The sequence below is a fragment of the Pocillopora verrucosa genome, chromosome 9 (assembly GCF_036669915.1).
Source record: "Pocillopora verrucosa isolate sample1 chromosome 9, ASM3666991v2, whole genome shotgun sequence".
In the NCBI taxonomy this organism is placed as follows: Eukaryota; Metazoa; Cnidaria; class Anthozoa; order Scleractinia; family Pocilloporidae; genus Pocillopora; species Pocillopora verrucosa.
The window spans coordinates 13,180,143-13,199,971 of record NC_089320.1 but is presented as its reverse complement, the minus strand read 5'-3'; the positions used below and the strand labels follow the sequence as shown (position 1 = coordinate 13,199,971).

The following is a 19,829-nucleotide window of genomic DNA, read 5'->3' as shown; positions in this document are numbered from 1 at the left end:
ACTTGTTAGGGAAAACTTGTCATAGTTTTCCATCTCATTACACTGCTAAAAAAGGTAACTTTTAAGAGAGAGCTTCTTGATGAGTACATGTAAGTGTTAATGCAGCCATATAATTTATGAACGTGTTTTGTGTCAACGTAGAAGCGTTACATGGCAAATTCTGAGCATCGGTTGGTACCTTTTCTGACCAAGCGTTCTTTATTATTTTCAGACACTGTAATTGCTTCTGAAGCACAAAACCTTAAGACGAGTTCTGTTTAGAATTCAATTTATGATTTCAAACCAGCAACTTTGAAGAATTATGAACTGATGATGCAACAGCGTAATTCGCGTTTATTGTGTTCTGGTTACAACAGTTTTTAACTTGTCTTGTTTGTTGAACACATTTGTTGTGTTCTATTTCAAAAGTGTAACTTTTTAAACCTTGCCTTTAAAATTGTTTCACAAAGAAAAATAGATTGTCTGGTTCTGAAGTAAAGGAAATATTCTGGTTGCAATCTCTTTTCGATCATCTGATCAATTTGCCGCCGGTAAGAGGATTTATCACTGACCCGTAAAGCTGATATAGTAGAACAAACAGGAAAGTACCAATTGCTTTTGAAAAGTAAGAGAATGGCGCCCCAAAATTCGCTTCCTTAAAGAGCCCAAAAAAAAAATGGTTTATTTTTTATCAAGACCTGAAACAAGTTTATGAGTAGCAGATCAAACATTAAAACAATTAAAATTATTTTCCTCGCCCCTTAAAGTTTTTAGAGTTTCTGACAATGCAATTTCTCAAAATTTTGTAATAATATTTGCCTATAAGCAAAATACGTATGTTTGAAATGTCCCACTCACCAGCAGAGAAATCCACGATATCTTATGATAATGAAGTCTGAGCAGTTGTGCTTGTAGTAACTATCAGAGTGTGTTAGTCAACGATTTTATCTGATGACACAGCTTTTCAACTTATTTTACCTCTTATACTCTTTTATACCTCTTGCTTTCTGACAGTGGACAAAGAATCATCAAAAAATAAGTTGAAGGTGGTGTCATTATGTCATAACAAAGAAAAAGTTCAGTTTTCTGGTTATGTCTGCATTTAAAACGTTAACTGCAGATTTTCTGTCGTGAAAGGCGTGTTAAAGTCGAGTAAACTACAGCCATTACTTCGGTCCCATCAAAAAAAAAAATTGACAATGTAAATAAAACAACAAAATGTGTGCCAATTATATTGGTAGGTTGTATGTTACCAAATGAATATTTCTCCTTTTTTGTGTCCATTTGGAATAATGGAAGCAAATGCCAAAGGGGTCGAGAACAAAATTATTTCAAGATAAACTCCTTCTTTCTTTCAAATAATTGCTTTATTAAAACGTACATTCTTGTTTTTTCTATCAGATTAAGCCTCGATTGCAATAATGTTTTGGTAGCAAGCAAATTCAGGCAATTTGCTTTCGTTTTTGCCGATAATTATGGCTATTAGGAAAAACAGGTGCAATGTTGAGAAAGGTTTAAGAGCTATCAGAAGCTCATGCTAATTATGTTTGGGGGACAAAAAATCGCTGCAATTAATATTTGCTGAAGGCGGAGTAAATATTGTCGAATAATCCGAGACGAGGTCGAGGGGAAAATTTCACAATATTCACTGAGCCTGAGGCGAATAGCTATTATATTCGTCTTCATAGCAGTCAAAATTTGTGGACTCACGAGGTGCACCAAGTGAGTCTACTGGGACTATTTTTGTTCCACTATATTGGTTTGCTAAAATTGTTCAAAACTCCCGAAAAAGGAACTGTGCCAAATATAGCGGAGTGTCGGCTCTAACGTGAACCTTGGAAGGGGGTATTGAAAAAGAATTCCTGTAGGTCAGTTAGTGCCATTAAAAATGGTCCTGTCTGGTCACAAACACCGATCGTTCGACGTCTGACACGAGCGATAAATCGACTGAACATCTCTCTCGTGATTAAACGACCAAGCCATCCACCATGGATACAACATCTGTCTCATCTTGTTACTATTTCTTCTGCCCTTCCGAACGAAGCGTTTCGACACCTTTGACTCAAAAACAATCGTTTATAATTTGATGATATTTTTGAAAGAGCACAAACGTTTAAAGTTCGTTTTCTTAAAGAGCGCAAAGTGGAAACCAAGCTATTTCTTTCGACAACCATTGTAAAACAACTTAATAATTCTCAACACAAGTAATTATTACCAATAATAACTGTCTTTATTGAAATTATGTCAACAGTGGAAATTGTGATTATTTGTATCATTTAAAACGTACAATTGTTTACTGTTTATAGGTCGACTGCATTAGGAATTTATGCAAATCTGTACTCCATCATTTTATGACTAAAAAAATTTTACAGTAGTCAATTTTACCAAATTTCAATATTTCTTTGTCAGACTTTTTCCACTGGCAAGCTATAAACAATTCATATTGATCATTTACAATACTCTAACTTGTGGTAATGCATAGTACTGGTGCCTATCAAAGTAAATATGGTATCAGTAAAGGAAATTAACTTCACGAAGGTCCCAGCAACTTAACGGGCCCGTCAAACTGTTCTGTTTACATTTAAGATGGGTGTTTCAAAAGTCTTGAAAAGTATACAATAATACTATTTGCTAAAGAAACAAAATGGACTGGTTAAGGTTTGCAGAACCTGCTTCCTTATCTTTAAATTTTTATTCTAAGATATGGCTTCGGACAAGTTAAGTTACCGGGATTTTCGAGAAACGCGCCTAAGGACATTTTCAGCGGAAATGTTGTTAATTAACTCATTTATAGAGCCGGATAGGCCGATTTAATCACGTACGGTACTAGGAGGTGCTAGTTTACAAACACTATGTACTATTACTGGAAACTAAATTAAAGAAAAGTGGATTGAAATATTTACTCTAGAATTTGGCTTAAAGACCCCCCATGTAAAACCCATGGAAGCTTAGAAAGTAAAAAAATTTCACACTATAGTTAAGCCCCATTTTCTAGGGCTGCTAAATTAGACGGAATACAGTTCCGGATTCCAGGGAGTTACAATTAGCCGATGGTAAATTTGTGAAATTTGTTTCAAGAGGGGATAATTTTCAAGGTCTCAATTTCACAACGGTATACTTTAAGCCCTAAACTATTTGTGGCGTAGGTAGATACATGCAACCACAAACAAACAATATCTCATCCCCTATAAGAAAGCCACAGCCAAAGACATGGAATGTTGTAAACCAGAAATATAATTTCTCGCCACTATGTCTACGTACTTATTCTCTGGTTAAACTTTATATATCTACAACGTTATATGAGCACTGAAATGTTAGAAAATTACCCCAGATTATTACTCTACACTTTGTTCACAGTCTATATGAAGGAAAAGGTGCGGATCCTAGCCAGAACTATGCAGTTACTCTGTAATTGATGTACTGTATTGTATACAATATTTGAAACTGATGGAGAGCGTAAATTAAGTCAGGTTTACTTTTGTTTATCCTAACCATTGTAACGCCTTCCTTTGACGTCATCCTATCGGCCAATCATGAGGCCGGAAAAAGAGGACTGCTCCAAAATAACAAGAGGCTTGTTAGTGTTGTTCTCGACGAAAACTGACACGTAACTCCCGGCCTGGTGATCAAAATAACCACAAATATTTTATTCGTTAATGAGTGAAGACGTCGCACTGTTAACCTTTGTGGACACTATGTAATGTCCTCTATCTAATAATGTTCTCTACTGTCATCTCCTCTTAACTTATGATGTAACCAATGTCAGGAGAATTTAAATATGGCGACCTTGACTTACTTATTGACGTAAAATTAGGAAAAAGGAATACATGTACTTTAACTTTCACATGTGTCACACGGGAAGCAGCGTGAGCGGAGGGCCCATATACCGCTCCTGGCAGGAACATGTTGAAATGCAGTCGGAAAGCAATTTGCTTAAAGTATGTGGTGTAAGGGGAGCGTCACCTTAGGTATTTAGCCTACTAAATTCATAGATTCTTAAGGGGACTCCTTTGCTTTTTTTAATATATTGCATCTGTACAGGGTCATGATACTAACATCGTACTGGCAACGGGCTATAAGGAACCCCTAACTCCTTCAAAAGTTGAGTAAATTATTACCTTGAGCATTAGCATTCCACTAACTGTGACTGAAAACTTCAGGCTGTTGCTCTCCATTCCTGCTATCGTTGTCAAAGCTCTGGAATTGGAATTGAAATTACTTAGCCATGTTGAGGATGCGATTAGTTTCCTTTTTAAGACTGTGATGTTTTCAGGGGACACGTTTTTCCTTGATATGCGTCAGCCTTAACAGCAGATGCATTGGCGAGCGGGTCTGAGTTATAAGGTTAGGGACGGGGCTCTCGTCCTCTGCCTATGTGCCTGCTGAGTTTGCGGTCTTTATTGCCAAACAGTTCAAGTTTTTGGCAGCCAAAGGATTAAAAAAAGACGCCCCAGTGATTTTCTTTTAAGGCAAACATACAATTACCATCAAAATCAATAAAAAGATGAGAATTAACCTAGATAAGAGCGTATGCCATAGGCATCTACTTACGTGTTCAATTCGCACAGTGAGTTGATACAGATGCTGATTTTTATGTAGTCTCTTGGGCGCAGATTTGTATCCCTGTCGCGTGAGATTAGGAGTGTGGCTGTAAGGTGGTATACACCTGTGTACCTTATGAAGTATTGACCAGAACGCAAGTTGACATCACTTCCACGCACAAACGTACCGGCCTGATCACCCTGGAGGAAAGAATCCCAATCACATTTGATTCACAGATTTAAATCACCTCTCGTAAAAGTGAAAAACAGGCGGACATGTTGTTGTTGTTTTTTTTTTCAATTAGAAATTTAAATTTTTTTTGTACCTTATTGTCTACCTTTAGCAAGCATCCCTAGGCAGATTTTTATTTCTAGGCAACTAACCTGTCAGTCAAGGTGACTCATAATGGGTCAATAATTTATATTCGAAGAAAAATCAGTGTACAAAATAGCATAATCATTGTGATCCACGTTAATTCAAAGTAGGTGAGAAGTAATTCTTTACAAGGCAATCTGCATTGGTACAGCAGCAGTCAAAATTCGAGTTGTTAGATGAATGCTGGTGAGGTACCACTGAAATGAGAGCTGATATGCACTTCCAACATAAGGTATTCAATTTTTATTTTAACAAGGTTTAATTTCAAAGCAACCACTTTAATAAATTAGAATGTTTGATGTGTTCACTGCGTTTTGGATTCATTTCGCTAAATCACCTTCGTTACCACAGTCACTTAAGTGTGTGACTATTCAAATTAACGCCATTCAAAAGAAAAACAGTCTCAAAAAGTTATCGTAGAACCTTTGTATGACATACAAAACTTACCGGCTGTTTGTAGTTTTGCACCTCCTGATGCGCCCTCTTTGGAATGTTAATGGCGTATCTGAGGAGAACATGGTGAGCAGACAACAGATCTGGAATACCTGCAGCCATCAGACTGATATTCTGTTGGAAGAAGCGTGTATTAGTTATGTTATCTTTGCTTGGTTCTTTTTTAATCATTGATTGTCAGTAACAGATTGATGGGCCTTTTCCCTCAAGGTAACTAATCGTCCTTTCGTCTGATTTTTCTCGCACAAAAAAAAATGGTTCAGCTATCAGTTGTGCGTAACCACACAGCTGCTAATAGGCTAGTTTCTACTTTCACGAGTAACACTCATGGCAAGTGTATGGCATCCTTCTTTACTATCAAATACTCTCTAAACTTGCGGTCGTTAGGGTGTATCAACGTGCAGTTCTATGGTGATCGTTGAATAAGAGAAATTTTCATTGATGCTCTCGGCCAGTAGGAAACTTATAAATACCTGGTCTGCAATTCGCCTTGATCGTCGATTTGCACTTTCTTTATAACAAAAAATGTCAAAAAAAGACACATTACACATGCTAAATATTGATATTTGAGGTTCTATGGGGATAGTCTAATGTTTGAAATGGAGCTTCGTTGGACGTGTTAATTACATGTGTTTGGAAGTTCTTCTTTGTGACTTAGACAGTATATCCTAAAGAAAGGACTGAATGTGTGGAAAAACCTAAAACGCTACAACTTCTTTCGCTCTCTTTGGATTGCCTACAGGGCCGACTCATGCTGATCCAAGCTGATCCTTTGAACTTTTTCATAATTGGTAACTGTCGCAGCATCCTTTGAAGAATTTGACCTCAAAGCCCTAATAGGCCTCATTGTAGCGCGATTAATCACATCAGCTACGCATGCCAAAAGGGGTGTTTAATATAATTGATATTAAATGACTTAGATAATAGTTCAAGGGAAATTCCTTTAATTTTAATAAGAAGAAATAAGAAGAAAGTTTGATTTAACTAAAGTTGAGTGATTAATACTCTTCTTACCTTGCACCATGTTCCTAAACTCCGCCAACATCGTAGCCTCTGTCACTTGAGCTCCTGGCGGCCCAATTGGACCTGGTGGGCCAGGAGGTCCAGGGGGACCTGGGTCACAAACAATCTGACAGGTAACAAAAAAAGGAAAAAAAAACAAAGCGAAGATATTTTAAATAGTAAGTAATCGATGTGTTGCTGGGAAATGTGACTTAGAGACCTCAGGAACTAATTGCCTTGCAACCTCTAACGCCATGGCTTCTAAATACAAACGAAACCTGTTTTAAAGTATCAGATATGACAGTTGAAATAAATCATACCGATTGTGAGATGATAACAGAGATTCCTTACTTTGGTGTTGTCCTTGGCATTTTTGTCTTTCTTTCCCTTGTTTCCCTTACCACGTTTTCGGAAGTAGTTCCAACTCTGTGCCGGATTGACAGGATCCGAACCATTATCAGATGCTGTCTGCAACTTTGAAGAAAAGAGTGGCTCTACTAGTTATTATCAATAGCTTGCAGAACACATAACGATCCGATCTCAAAAAGACGATTACATCTTTTTTGGTCAGGTTTTTTTTGGTTGTGTTTGTCTGTTTCTCTGCTAAGATTTTTCCCCTTAAAAAAAGTATGTCTAAGGTTAGTTGTATGGGCTTTTGATTGACCGTCACCTCGAAAACTCGCTCTATTTTAGCCACATGTGTTGCAAAAGACAATCAAAGCAACTTTTTACACATTTTAAATCATCTAGTAGTCGCTTCCCTCCAAATTTTATCAAGAAATACTGATTTCAGGTATTAGCTGTTAGACAACCTTAGCACTTTTCGGTTTGTGTGGAATATGCTGTTCCATTTATAGATAGTCGTTCTTCGTTCTTGTATTAACGCATGAATGTTTTTGTTTAAGACTCATTAGACTCAAGAATGAAGAGCACTGAGAAAAATGGTACAATGATTTAAGTTATGGTAATGTATTTACAACTATACAGATATTGCACTCATCTGAAAGATTATGGTTTTTGAAACATTCAGGACCGTTAACTGTTTTTACTGGAAAATGTTGTGAATGATTGCAGGGCGATCGCTGTGCTTTCTCAATGTTTTTCTCTGCGATTTTCTACTAAGAGGTCCACTCGTTTTATGGGCTCATCAATTAAAAGTGCGCACGGATGTGTGTTCACTAAATCACTCGTTTGTTCGCTCATTCTCTTATGTGCTCTTCATCCATCTACCTATTCATTCATTCATTCATTTACTCTGTTGATCTTTGACATTTTTATTCAGTCATTCATCCATCCATTTGATTTAAATTCGCAGTTCAGTCTTTCCTTTGCTCGTTCGTTAGGGTCAACCATTGGTTCTTTTGTTCGTATCTTAATATGCTGATGGACGAGACCTGATTCATGCAGGTCAAAGTGACTGACAAATTACATTAGAAATGTCTGCTACTTACATTTTAACCCTATATTTATAATAGGACCAGAGGTCTTGCAAAAAATGTAGAGATTGAAATATTTTGTTCTAAATAGGATATTAAGGTTAGGCTAGGAGCAGGGATTTATTTTATATAATATAATTATAATCACAATATCGCATCAGTAAGGGAAACCAGAGTTGAGTAGTTGAAAGATGTGGACCATTTTCTTTTGAGGGAGTGAAAACTGAAGATTTCATTCAATGAATTGTTGTGCCTATAATATTTTGAAAGCTTAGACGTTGATTTATCGTGTTACCTGTATCCTTGATATTATAGTTATTTCAAGTACGAGTCATCCGTGCTGATTTAAAATCCACAATTTACATTTGGTGACCAAGAGGCCCAAACAACCATGGTTGCCTCCACAAATTTGTTGCAACTTGAGTACATGAACGTTGCTGTAATGAAACACGCACGAAACCTATTTCCATGTTATGAAAACAACGTGTTCCATTGAATTTCGGGTAATCGTTCTATTAAACGGGAATATTAAAGTCTGCTTCAAGGTCTTTCTGAAGGTTTTCCCGGTGACAAATCTTTTCAGTCCAGTTCAGCAAAGTTGGAAACCAGGCAAACCATGTCTTTTCTTTTTAAGATCGTAAACCATCGATAGAATTTAAAACCAAGACCCCTTTGCTGTTTGTCAAGGTATTCTCCCCTTACAGTATATATCCGAGTTGAGAGGATTTTTATTTATCAATGGACTAAAACGATAATTTCTAGTGAATAATTGTCACAGTCCGATTGACCGCTCTAGCTACAATGAATAGCCATTTTTTTAAGACTCTCATAACTACAAGCATACTAACAAACAATTAATTACGAGTCATTATAGTTATCATGCAACATTCTCTTACATCAGTTAGCTTGTTTCAAGGAACACTGTATGTGGCGGACGTCAGTGTAACTTATAAAGGCAGTGGAAAAAGGAAGAAAAATCAATTTTATGATTCTTTCTGCCATATTTTGGCATTTGAAAGGCTAGAGGAAGCATTCTTTCTTTTCCTGTTCTTTCGGCTGATTAAGAAACTACTCTTGGAATTTATGCCAGAAACACCCTCAAAAATGTTATTCTACAGAACTTCAGTTGTCAGAAAATATAATTGCACTCTAACCCTCATGGTTGTACTATGTAACTACTAATTAGATGAGGTAATTGCATTAATTCTATCAATTAAATTTTCAGACGGGTATTAACCCACCCGGCAAGGTTATATCCTCTAAATTATGTTTGATTATCAGCCTTGAATATAATTACAGTTAATTGACAACCCGCTACAAGTGATAACCTTCTAAGATGTGAAATCTTTAAGTGTCAACAGCTTGAGTAAACGAGCCACTTGGTCCTGTGTTATCAATCAACGACCTTACAAGTCAATTGCATGTTTTAACAACTCGCGTGCATGGCCTAATCGGAAAATACGATTTTCTTTTTTTTTTTTCCTCTCATGGAGAGCATCTTCAAGGGATTGAACTTTGTGACTTGCTTACGTTTTTGGTAACCAAACCAGCGGAAGAGCTTATTAATTTCTGGAGTATTTAACACTTCCCAAGATCCCCTACACACATACCCAAGTCGATGATTCTTCGCAGAAACTGAAGAGTTTTCGTTTGCAAGCCTTAGAAAGATTGGAAGAAATAGATTTATGAAAACTTGTCGACAAACTGTTTAAAAAAATGCATGGTCACGAAAGGCAATCAGCAGAGCGTTCGCGAAGCGACGGACCGAAATCATTCGAGGCCGGCAACCTCTGGTAAAATGAATGACTTCATGTTGGCAACCGACTCGATTTTCTCTTAATCTTGAAAATTGATTCAAACAATGAAAGCACAAAGTCACTGCACTTTCCTATCAGTCACGGAGAGCTAGTCGACAAAAGTTAAAGAACGTGTGTACTACGTTCTTTCACCCACTCTTGTCGCGTCTATGTTTTATCTTTCAAGCGCTGTCCGAGGACACCCCACAGAGAAACCTTTGAAAAGACGAATGGTCGATTATTTTTTTCCAACCGAAGACGCTTGGTAAAAGATGGCGAACAGTGAGAGGGCGTAAGAAAACGCAACACGACTGCTATCCATCTGCTAAGCCACGCAAAGAACTCCCTCAAAATAACCCTTTAAGAATACAATATAGTTAGAAAATATCTTACGTTTGAATTCTCGAGGCTGTCAGATACCTTTTTGGTATTCCCACCATTGTTCGGTGAGGTTTGTACCACCGAGGGTCTTGTCGAACTCACAGTTGGTGAAGCGATCTCGAATTGGAGACTAAACAGAAAAGTCACTGTAACAATGACCACATAGCGAACAACACTAGGATATTTAAGATTCAACATCTTCCCGCAGAGAGCTCTTCACAAAGGCGGTGCAAAATAGACTGGTCTCAAATGCAACGAGGCGCTAAATTTATGGGTAATTGGGTAAGGCACGGGAGGTCGGAAAATGAAGAAATTTAATATTGGTATTTCCCTTTAAGGTGAAGGTCGCATTGATACCATCGATTTCTCAGGTGGATTTGGGCATTGATACGGGACGGTCACAAAAAAAGTAAGTGATTTGGATTTAATGGTGAAACGTCGGGATTCCTTTGGTGTTGAAATCTGCTACGTGCCCTTTGGTGCACATCTGTGAGCTATTTTATGGATGGCATTTTTTTGCGCCACAACCCGCGCCCAGCTTTCGTTCATAGTCAATAATGTTGCTAAAAGAAGCCGCAGAATTTGTTAAAAACATATTAAAGCCTTGTGGACCTGAAATTGTTACTTGTTTAGATAAAACAACATCTGTTTTTGTTCAAACCCCGCCCAACAAATTATCATTAGGACTTCTGTTAGGTCGGTGATTACATTTGTAATTGGTGGGGAGGAGCCCAACTATCGATCGACACATGGTTGTTGTGAAATGCCGATGCGTACGATGATTGCTTTGATGAGCACGTTTCTGTCCTACTCCAAATATTTTGCCCTTGTTTATGATTTCGTATATGGGAGAATAGCAAGAACTTTATCTGCGTGAGGAAACGTCACCGCAGAAACAATTTGTCTTGTTAACTTAAGTTGTGTTCTTCAGGCAAAGAATAGTACTTCATCAACTTACATTGATGAAAAACAGTCTTTCTTTCACCATAATATTAAAAGCTCCTCTAATGAATGAACTGTTTGTTTGTTAACTGTTTTATTTCCGACCGCAACTTGTACGTTTTTCCAGGAGAACAATTTTTCATGTACATCTGAGAAATACTGAATGTTGTGAATTAAGAAAATATGGCTTATATCACTGGGACACGTTAAATACGAAATTTATTTGTGGTAACAGGGGGTCAAGATGGTTTCCTCGTGTTTATCATTGTTTTTTTAGAATTCATGTTTAGTTTATTTCTTCCAATTTTAAAGTTTTGTTCATGCTGATTAGTCGGTGTTACTGTTGTTTGTTACGTATTAAACGAAACTTAAGAGAGACTCGCAGCAGGCTGAAGTTAAAAAAATAACTAAAACAAGTGTCTTACCGAGCTTAATGGGTTGCGATTTCTTCTTGTTCCTGAGGGCTTTTTCGCACATGAGACACTATTGGTTAATTCCAGCAACAGTAAAAACACGAAGATTAACCTTATTTGCATGTTGTCGTTGGAATATCAGTCAACCTAAAAGTAGCAAACAAATGGTTTTATTCGCGTTAATTTTGATCAGATTTGCACCACACATGTTACAAAGTCGTACATCCAAACTCAACCACGCGTGTGACCACGAAATGAAGTATGCGTAACTTACCTTATTCTAAAAATATCCGTGGTTTTCCTTGCGCAGTTGCTATGATTACAGGTCTTCTTAAAGGCTGGTTTAAGAATACTTGTACGATTAACACCGATCCGATGGTCTCTGGTGGCAGCTGTAAAGTTAACACCCGCGAGATAAATTACTACAAATGGATACAAATGAGCTTCTGACAGGGAAATACGTTGTTTTATACTCCCGCCGACCCGTTGATGATGCGTCTATCAAACCCTGGAATCGAGACTACTGACAACCAATGGTAATGCGCAAACAGAGCAGAGTGTCATTCAAAGAGGAACCTCTTAGTATTCCTGTGGACGATATGGAAGGCCTGTTGACAGATAAAACGAGTGCGCCTGATTTGCGGTACCTTTGCAATGAAATACGGCCGTGTCCAAGAGGAAATACCCGGGGCTGCGAGCATGAATTTCTGTCTCAATGTTCTATTGTGTTGTGTCATTGTTCTGGAATATTTCATTTATTCAGCAGTTTTGGTAAACACCCTCAAAATTGGTTTAGAGAGTTCAAAGATGTCGACACGACTTCCGGCTGGAATGTAATAATCGCTGACCGCAGACTTCAGCAGCAAGTAAGGATAGCGTGGGCTTAACCTAGGGAACATCAATTAAAAAACATGAGCAGGATAAGTCCTTTAGGGGCTGAGAATCTTTATGTAATGTAAATCAACACGCAAGCTAAACATTCTCACCTTTTTTGTATTTTTATTCTGTCTTGTTGCATACATGTAATTTAGGGCAAACGTAGTTTGACTTAACGTCTTAAGAAAAGTAAAAATCTTTTTTAAGACTTTCTTGGAGGGCATTTTCAGTCCGGAGTTTTCCTTTTAAGCCGTTTCAGAGAAGCAACCCTGAACTTCCGTTCATCACTATTTCCTCGACCACAAAACTACCCTCGCACGATCAAAATTTGTTTTGAGTAAGTCAAAACTAATCGTCCTTAAGAGTGTTGTTCCAATATTGTGATGGTAAATATCCTACTCAGTGAAATCAAATCTAAAATGTTAAGTGACCATTTTGAGAAAAGATCTTACTCAATAAGTTGCTCTTCCTACGCGATAGAAGAGAGAAGTTCCATATTTACTGTGTCTTTACTTTACCTGAATAAAGTCTGCAACTTCTCGAGTGGAACTGCCGCACTAATCCCACTTTCGAGCTTAGCTCTTTGAAATAATCAGTAGCCAAGGTGTGAAAATAAGGCTCCACGTGGTAAAATAGTTCTAGGAACACTAATTATAAACAACGTGTGAATAAGGAGGTGCTTGATACTACAATACTTTTTCCTTGTTTTCAGCTGTAAATGTTTTAACACAATAGTTTAAGCAATTCTAAGTACACTTGAAATAGAAAGCCATACTGAAACTGATAAAATACAGTTTATTTTCATACTCATATAAACAAACAAGGAATTTCGGAAAGTACATTCGGAAGCCTGAATCAACACAGCTATTTACTTTTGAATTACATTTAACTATTTGTTAGACATCATCAATCAGACCATGAGTCTGTTATAAATCAGAATTATTCTATTTACTTTCCGTCAAGTTACGTTACGAAATTAAAACGGTGACTCTTTATGTCAACGATTCTCATGCCTTACTCCAAACTCAGTGCATGGCTCTGGAAAGCGCTCCTGAAAGGAAGAAATTAATAAAGGATTGGGGTAAATTTAAATATGCCTCAGACGTTGCTAATCTTTGCAATCTTTAAGATGCCTGTCTCATATCAACCTACAGTATAGTTTGTGGTCCACAAATACCAACTAACTCACCAATGCTCAGCTTGTAGAGAATCTGCGAAAGTCTGAGGTTCTCACATGTCTGGAATTCTCTCACACTTTCTATTCCCAAGCTTGAGACCACCGTTCAAGATCTTTCTCTTTATAAAGGCCGTTTTAAATTTATGATAGGAAAGGCAATATCGGCGCATTTCTTGTGTTTTTGTGGTACGACCTGTTTATCCTTTAGTAGCCGTTGGTCTGCTTTTTTCATCAATTTCCGCTGGAAAGCATTCCGCACGCATTTTACCATTTCTTAGTTCCTTTCAAGATGAAAGAGATAAAGAAAGGAATTGCTAATCAAAGAAGTTTCGATGCGAAACGTATCTCTCGGAGGTATAAAACGTATATCCATTGAAATTCTTGGGTGAAATTGACTCGTCTGCATCATCTCTTTAATGCTGTTTTGAGTTTGAACAGTGCTAGCTTCACGTTCCTCTGTCATTTGAAGCATCACATTTACACGTTTTCGTCTCGAGTATTACAAGTCAAAGCTTCTTTTCACTGAGAAGTGTTACATGCATGACTAAGACCAATAAAGCCTAATTTATTTAGGTCCACGAAGATTTGTCATAGATTTCACGAGCTTGGTGTGTAACAGTTTGTACCTCAAGAGAACCTTCTCTTCGCTACTTTTAAATTACCTGTAGTTCATTGTGTTTTTCTTTGTTGATTAACACCCGATTACCACAAAAGTTTGTCAATCGTAGCGAATTGCTATTCTTAGGTCATTTCTTCCCAAGGGCGCACCGATTTTGTTGTTTCACTCGAATAAGTCCAACACTCAGTTACGCTGTGGTGCCTAGTCATGGAAAACGCGATGCACTCTCAGCTCAGAATTGTGTCGGTTGATGGTAGTACACGTCCTTAACTGTCGATTGCGTGCAAGAAACGACATTGCTCTTTTTTTTCCTCCAATATGACTCGGTTTCGCGGCGAACAGTAATGAGATGATACCTACACTAGGTTCAATGCTTAGATATCAACTCTCTGTGAGCTTTTCCACCCCCTATGAAGACGGAGGTCAAAAACAGCTTAAACACAGTTACGTTCAATTTTATTGAACAGGGTACTTGTCAACTACTTTTCAGTTACATTGTCGTTATCATTCCCATGGCCGCCATGGTGCAGACCATTGGACACTTTTGAGTTATTCAGCGATTCCTGAATAATATTTACACATTTTTTTGCATATGTTATCCCCAATGGCAAAATTGTGCGCATTCTTTATTTAAAAAAGGTTACTAAAAGTAAATGTTTACAATTATGTCACGATTAATATGTACTTCACTTTCCTTTCCACAGAGATAAAAAAATACCAGCAGCAATAAATCATGAGGTCCTCATATTCCGATTGGGTGTGGTTTTTGATCCTCTTTCGCCGTCTTGTTGGGAACCGATTAGAGTTTGAAATCTTGACCTTGACGTTTATGCCATGAGAAACGAAATACCCACCCTGTTAGGGAAAATGGATTGCTTTGAATTAAGGGATATTAAGAAAATCATAGCCTCGAGTGTTCTTTAGGGCACAAGGAGGATAAGTCAGTAAGTAAGTAAGTGAACATAAGAGCATCAGTGGTTGTCCAACAAGTGATGTCCTGTATCAGACCAACAAATATTCTCGAGCAACAGACAAAATTATGCAGCTTATTTTAATGACCACAAGTGATGATGCAATAACATACCTTTTGGGACAGGTTGAAACCCTACCTCTGTTTTTACATTTCTTCGCCTTTCCGTGTTTTCCAACTCCGCCATTACAGCCCTTTCGGTCACAGTTTGCTTATAAGTGCTTCCTTGGCGTTTGAATTTTCTGGAAAATTATTATTAATGGTGTCCTCCAATTCACAACAATTTTCAACGATCCCTGTTACCGCACTTCTCCCAAATTGATTTAGAGAAGTTCTTCTTAAGCTGAACATGCAACGCAAGAAATTTTGCCTCCAGAATTTTCCACTACTAAAGAAGAGTTCGAAATTCGAACGCTAGTGGCTTCCCTGTTCCGGTTTTGTGCCACCCAGGTCAATCGCAACACGAGCCATTTGCGGGGAAAGTATACAACAATACTCTCTTGGTTATAATTAGACTTTTACACAGACCGAAAAAAAAAAAACATCAATGACCAATCGAAGAGATTACAGGAGATTAAATTATCTAGATCGGAATGCAGCGTGTCCTTTAAGAAACTCCAGACGAAGCGCATCTTGTCGAAAGTATAGACGAAAAAGAAAATAAGCTTATCGGCTTTCATTGTCTTTGCTTGATATGTTTCTGTCTTTATTTCTGTCCATAGAGAAACAATGAACACAAACTAAAACGCTTGTTACGAACTCTGCAAGGTTTTTATCGTTATGTTGCAGAAAGTAGCCTCATCAAGAACATTAAAATAAAATATAGCTCGCGCCATTTATTGGTTCGTTATTCTTATCTGATTTCATCACCGCAGATGGAATTGCTGGTCCTTAGCGACAGATGCCGCTGCTCCAAAAAGTTGTGTTTGATACAAAACATTGAAAATCTCCGTCGGAAACAACACGAAATGACGAAGAAAGGAAACCTTAAAGGATTAATCTCCGATTTGTTGCCTTCTTTTACACCTTAGAAAGCTACCTCTGTCATCTTTGTAATTTAAATTTTATCTCGTTTCCCAACCTCAGAAAGTCGTCAACAATGACGACAGACGTTTTTCCTCTATGTCGGTTTGATCACTTATCTTATCTACAACTGGTGAGTGCATGTCTTATCAGCACGAAACTGAAAAATGGCTGGCGTTTATCCATCTGTAGTTTGTGAAATTACTTTCTAACGCCACGACCTCTTAATTAGTATTATCCCTGTCTAACGCAAATTAAGTTTATGCAGCTAATAAAGTTATGTATAAATAAATGTATACATATGCGCTAGCATCTCTAAATCATCCTAAAGCTACACAGGCAAAAGTCACACGTTACAGTTCCTTGGATATCATTAAGAGGCGAGCAAGCTATGAGGTAAATTTAAAAGTATTGTGGAGTGTAGAGTTATCTTTGTATGTTGAGGTAGAGAAAAAGTCAATTACTGTTTGGAAACCCGAGCTCTCTCCTCGGGTCTCCGGATTTTTTTATGAACTCTTTGGTCCGCGAAATGTATATGTTTTTCACAACGATGGTATCCCAATTTGTTGTTTTAACTAACCTGAACTATAAAGCGGATTAGAATTTTAGAGATACTTATCGAAGAAACCACAAGTACGTCATTAGCGAGTTCAGGAACAGCGAAAAGAATGGAAAATTTTGTGAACAAGTTTCCGGTTTTTAAGCCTCTAATGTCATGGCAGGCACTACGGCAATGAGAATTCAAGCCGATAAAATATTTCAAAATTTCAGGGTGAGATACTTGCATTCCTTGTATATTTTGGCGAAGTAATTAAGTCTGAGTGTTTGCAAGTTTGCACTTCTCTTTCAAGGCAAGTCGCCAAGTTTGGAAAGTACTTCGAGGAATTAGCATTCCTTTAAGGAGAAGTGAGCCCACATTTTTTCAGTCAGCGTTTTGTTGCTATGTAACGTCGGTCAGCTAGAGAGAAGGTAGTAGTGTGTGCCAATTTTTATTTTGGGTGAGGACATAGTTTTCCAGTGTATCTAGTAACATTTATTGCTTGTTTTAAAGCTTTTAACTGGAATCTAGCTTCTTCACCTTGCTGAAACGTAATCGGTTTGAAAAATGATGAGATGGGATTGAGGAACTCGAGAACAATTAACGACCTAGACAAGGAAAGCTCTTCTCAAAGGGAGTTGGTACATGCAGATGACATTCGTATCATGTTACCCTTTATATGTTTTGACTGACTCTACATTTAAGAGCTGTAGATGCGTCGGCCAATATTTTTGCCAAACATGCTTGGAAATTTTGGATGTTTTGCCTAAAAAGGTGGAAAATCTAAAATATTAACTGACTGGCCTAAAAAGTGATACATATTTATCAAACGGGATGTCCGAACGGAAAGTATTATGCGGTTTCATTTGCCTAAATCCGTTAGCTCCAGAAATTCGGATACGTTCTGAACGATTCTAGCTGAACGGGCGGCCAAAGTTCTAGGGAGCCATTGTAATTCTTTTCTTGTTTTTTATCTATTTATTTATTTGTTCTATGATATCTCAATATTTAAACAATGACCTCGCCATTCCAAAAGTTTGAAAACACCACTAGATAAGTTGAATACTTTGTTTGCATGGTGTAAGCCTCTCTACCCCGTGAATTAGCTTAGTTTACCTGCAGTGCTTTCACAATGGGTGTCTCACTGGCATGCATACAAGTCTGCTTGGATGTCCTCTTACCAAGGACAGGCCGAAGTATAATATTTAGAGCTCAGAGATGGGTTAATGGTAAAACATCTAGACACAGGTGAAGGACCTGTTCGGAATTAAGCTAAGAATATAACAAAAAAGACTGAACCATTGAGAATGTTGCAGAGAAATAACTTGTTTTTGAGATAGGAAACAAACATAATCATCGCCTTTTTTTTGAAGAGCAAAGATAACGCACTTGAGTCTCCGTTTTTTTCGATATGTAGGTTTTAAAATTAAGCAAAACTACAGATAGAAAATAAACAAATGTGGTCAGTATTTACAGACTATAATGATGCTGACAAGCAAGAAACTCGTCATATTTACATGAAAATGGGTTGTCGTGTTTCTGTGGCATTTTCAGGCGGTTGTCGGTGCTTTGAGACAAGACTTTCCCCCGGAGTTTGGGAATAAGCTGCTCGTCGATTATATTTTTTTGAATGCCCCTTATAGAAGGCTATATTCTAGATATCTCAGCGGTGACGTATTCCAATTTCGTCTCAAAGATATGTCATAGTATGAACAAAGGCGCAAACAAAAAACTTCCCTTTCTAATCTTTTTGAAAAGCAACCCAAGAACATTGACACATCGTCCTAGCCTTAACTTACCCCGGTCACAACCAGGTTTCAAATTGCTCTTAGGGGTCAGTATTTGCATGAAACAAATGTCTTTGAAAATAACTGCATTCACTGTTGAAAACAAATTCTAGTGAGGGAGTGTTTATTGCTGCAGCAGTTGACAAATTAGGAAAATTGACTCATCAAATTCGTTGGCTTACTTCGCCACTTCTTTTACCAGGGATCAATAAGAACATTAAGCAATCATTTAATCGGAAATAGACAATGTTTTAAACTAAATCCAACTGGGTCAGTTATTGCTTGGAACTAAAGCAAGCAAAGATTACAAAGAATTGAAGAAGATTCATTGCTCGTTCCATGTAATCGGATTGGTCAGTTTTGTGTAGGTGACCCCTGTATAACAAAAGTCGCACTGTAAAGACATGCAACAAAGGAAACTTCAGTGAATGCATTTAGCAAAAATTGAATACCCGTTTTTCTCAATTTATTATGGATACCTCACCACCTGTTTCTAAATCCCTGATTATTGCACACCAATATATCCGTTAACAGCCGAGAGCAATGAAGGCTGTAACGATTGGAATGAAGAACCTGTTCTCTCATTTCCTAAAGATAAATTGCAACCTTTCGCCAATTACAGCAGATTTTCCTTATCTGTGGCCCTTTTTTTTTCTTATTTTTTTCTGTTCGATTCAATCCAAAACTCTTTGAAACTAGAGCCTATGGGGCGAAAGTTATCCACGTGAGAGACACATGAACTCGTCAACTAGATGTTATTGATACTTACGAGGACAAAAGCAAACAAAGGATGATACGATAAAGATTTAGACTTCAAGGATTCAGAACTTTCTTGAAACATGACCTCTCAAAGCTGTTGAGTATTACTAGAAGCTCTTGGTTTAGTAGATTATAAAATTACTTGCAATTTTTTTTTCCTATGGCTTACCAACTTTCAGTTCTATTTATGTGCTTATAATTGGATGAGATTAAAGTGAGCATCAAGAATTTCTCGGGGTGGTTTTTGTCTAACTGTCTCGCCTAATTTGGACGGGGTGACCCGAATAGTGTAAGCCAAAAACTGAACACCTTTCCTTGAGAATATCAAACTGTTACATTGGTTACATGATATGCCAGTTACATTCGACAAAACTGCTACAGAAAAATGGCTCCGTGGGACATCTGTCTCATTATTTTTGGAAACTAACCACAAGGAGACAAATGTACGAAAAGGTCAACGTCTGGAGTTTTAAGCCTGTAAAGATTTGATACTTATAGCTTCTTGGACATGATAGATCCATCAAAGTCAAGTTGTTTTCAACGCTTATGAAGTACTAAGCCTATTTAATTGAATCTCGTTACTTGCTCATCCATCATCCTAAATGTGCGTGATGTCTTTCTATTACCCACCGGAATCTTAAACATCTTTCTAATAAGCTCGAGTGTGCTTGACAGTAAAGGAAATCAGCTAAAGAGTTGCCAAAATATATGTTTAGTACTGTGACCCCAGCAGGACTCTTAGATTTCCAATGGGACCTCTT

General features: G+C 37.6%; 1 protein-coding gene across 2 annotated transcripts; it reads right to left on the bottom strand.

Moving 5' to 3' along the window:
- Window positions 1–2,187: 2,187 nt before the first annotated feature.
- Window positions 2,188–11,759, bottom strand: LOC131798869 (adipolin-like). 2 transcript variants are annotated; one of them, XM_059116533.2, is made up of 9 exons: window positions 11,594–11,759; window positions 11,332–11,466; window positions 6,703–6,825; window positions 6,364–6,478; window positions 5,823–5,860; window positions 5,344–5,463; window positions 4,531–4,721; window positions 4,098–4,176; window positions 2,188–3,598 (listed from the first exon to the last, which is right to left on the bottom strand). In XM_059116533.2, exons 2-9 carry the CDS (start codon window positions 11,440–11,442, stop codon window positions 3,500–3,502), a joined length of 876 nt encoding a protein of 291 aa, XP_058972516.1. In that variant the 5' UTR covers window positions 11,443–11,466; window positions 11,594–11,759; the 3' UTR covers window positions 2,188–3,499. The 2 variants fall into 2 exon arrangements, with proteins under 2 accessions (XP_058972516.1, XP_058972515.1); XM_059116532.2 differs by lacking the exons at window positions 11,332–11,466; window positions 11,594–11,759 and adding an exon at window positions 9,977–10,186.
- Between the last annotated feature and the right edge of the window lie 8,070 nt (window positions 11,760–19,829).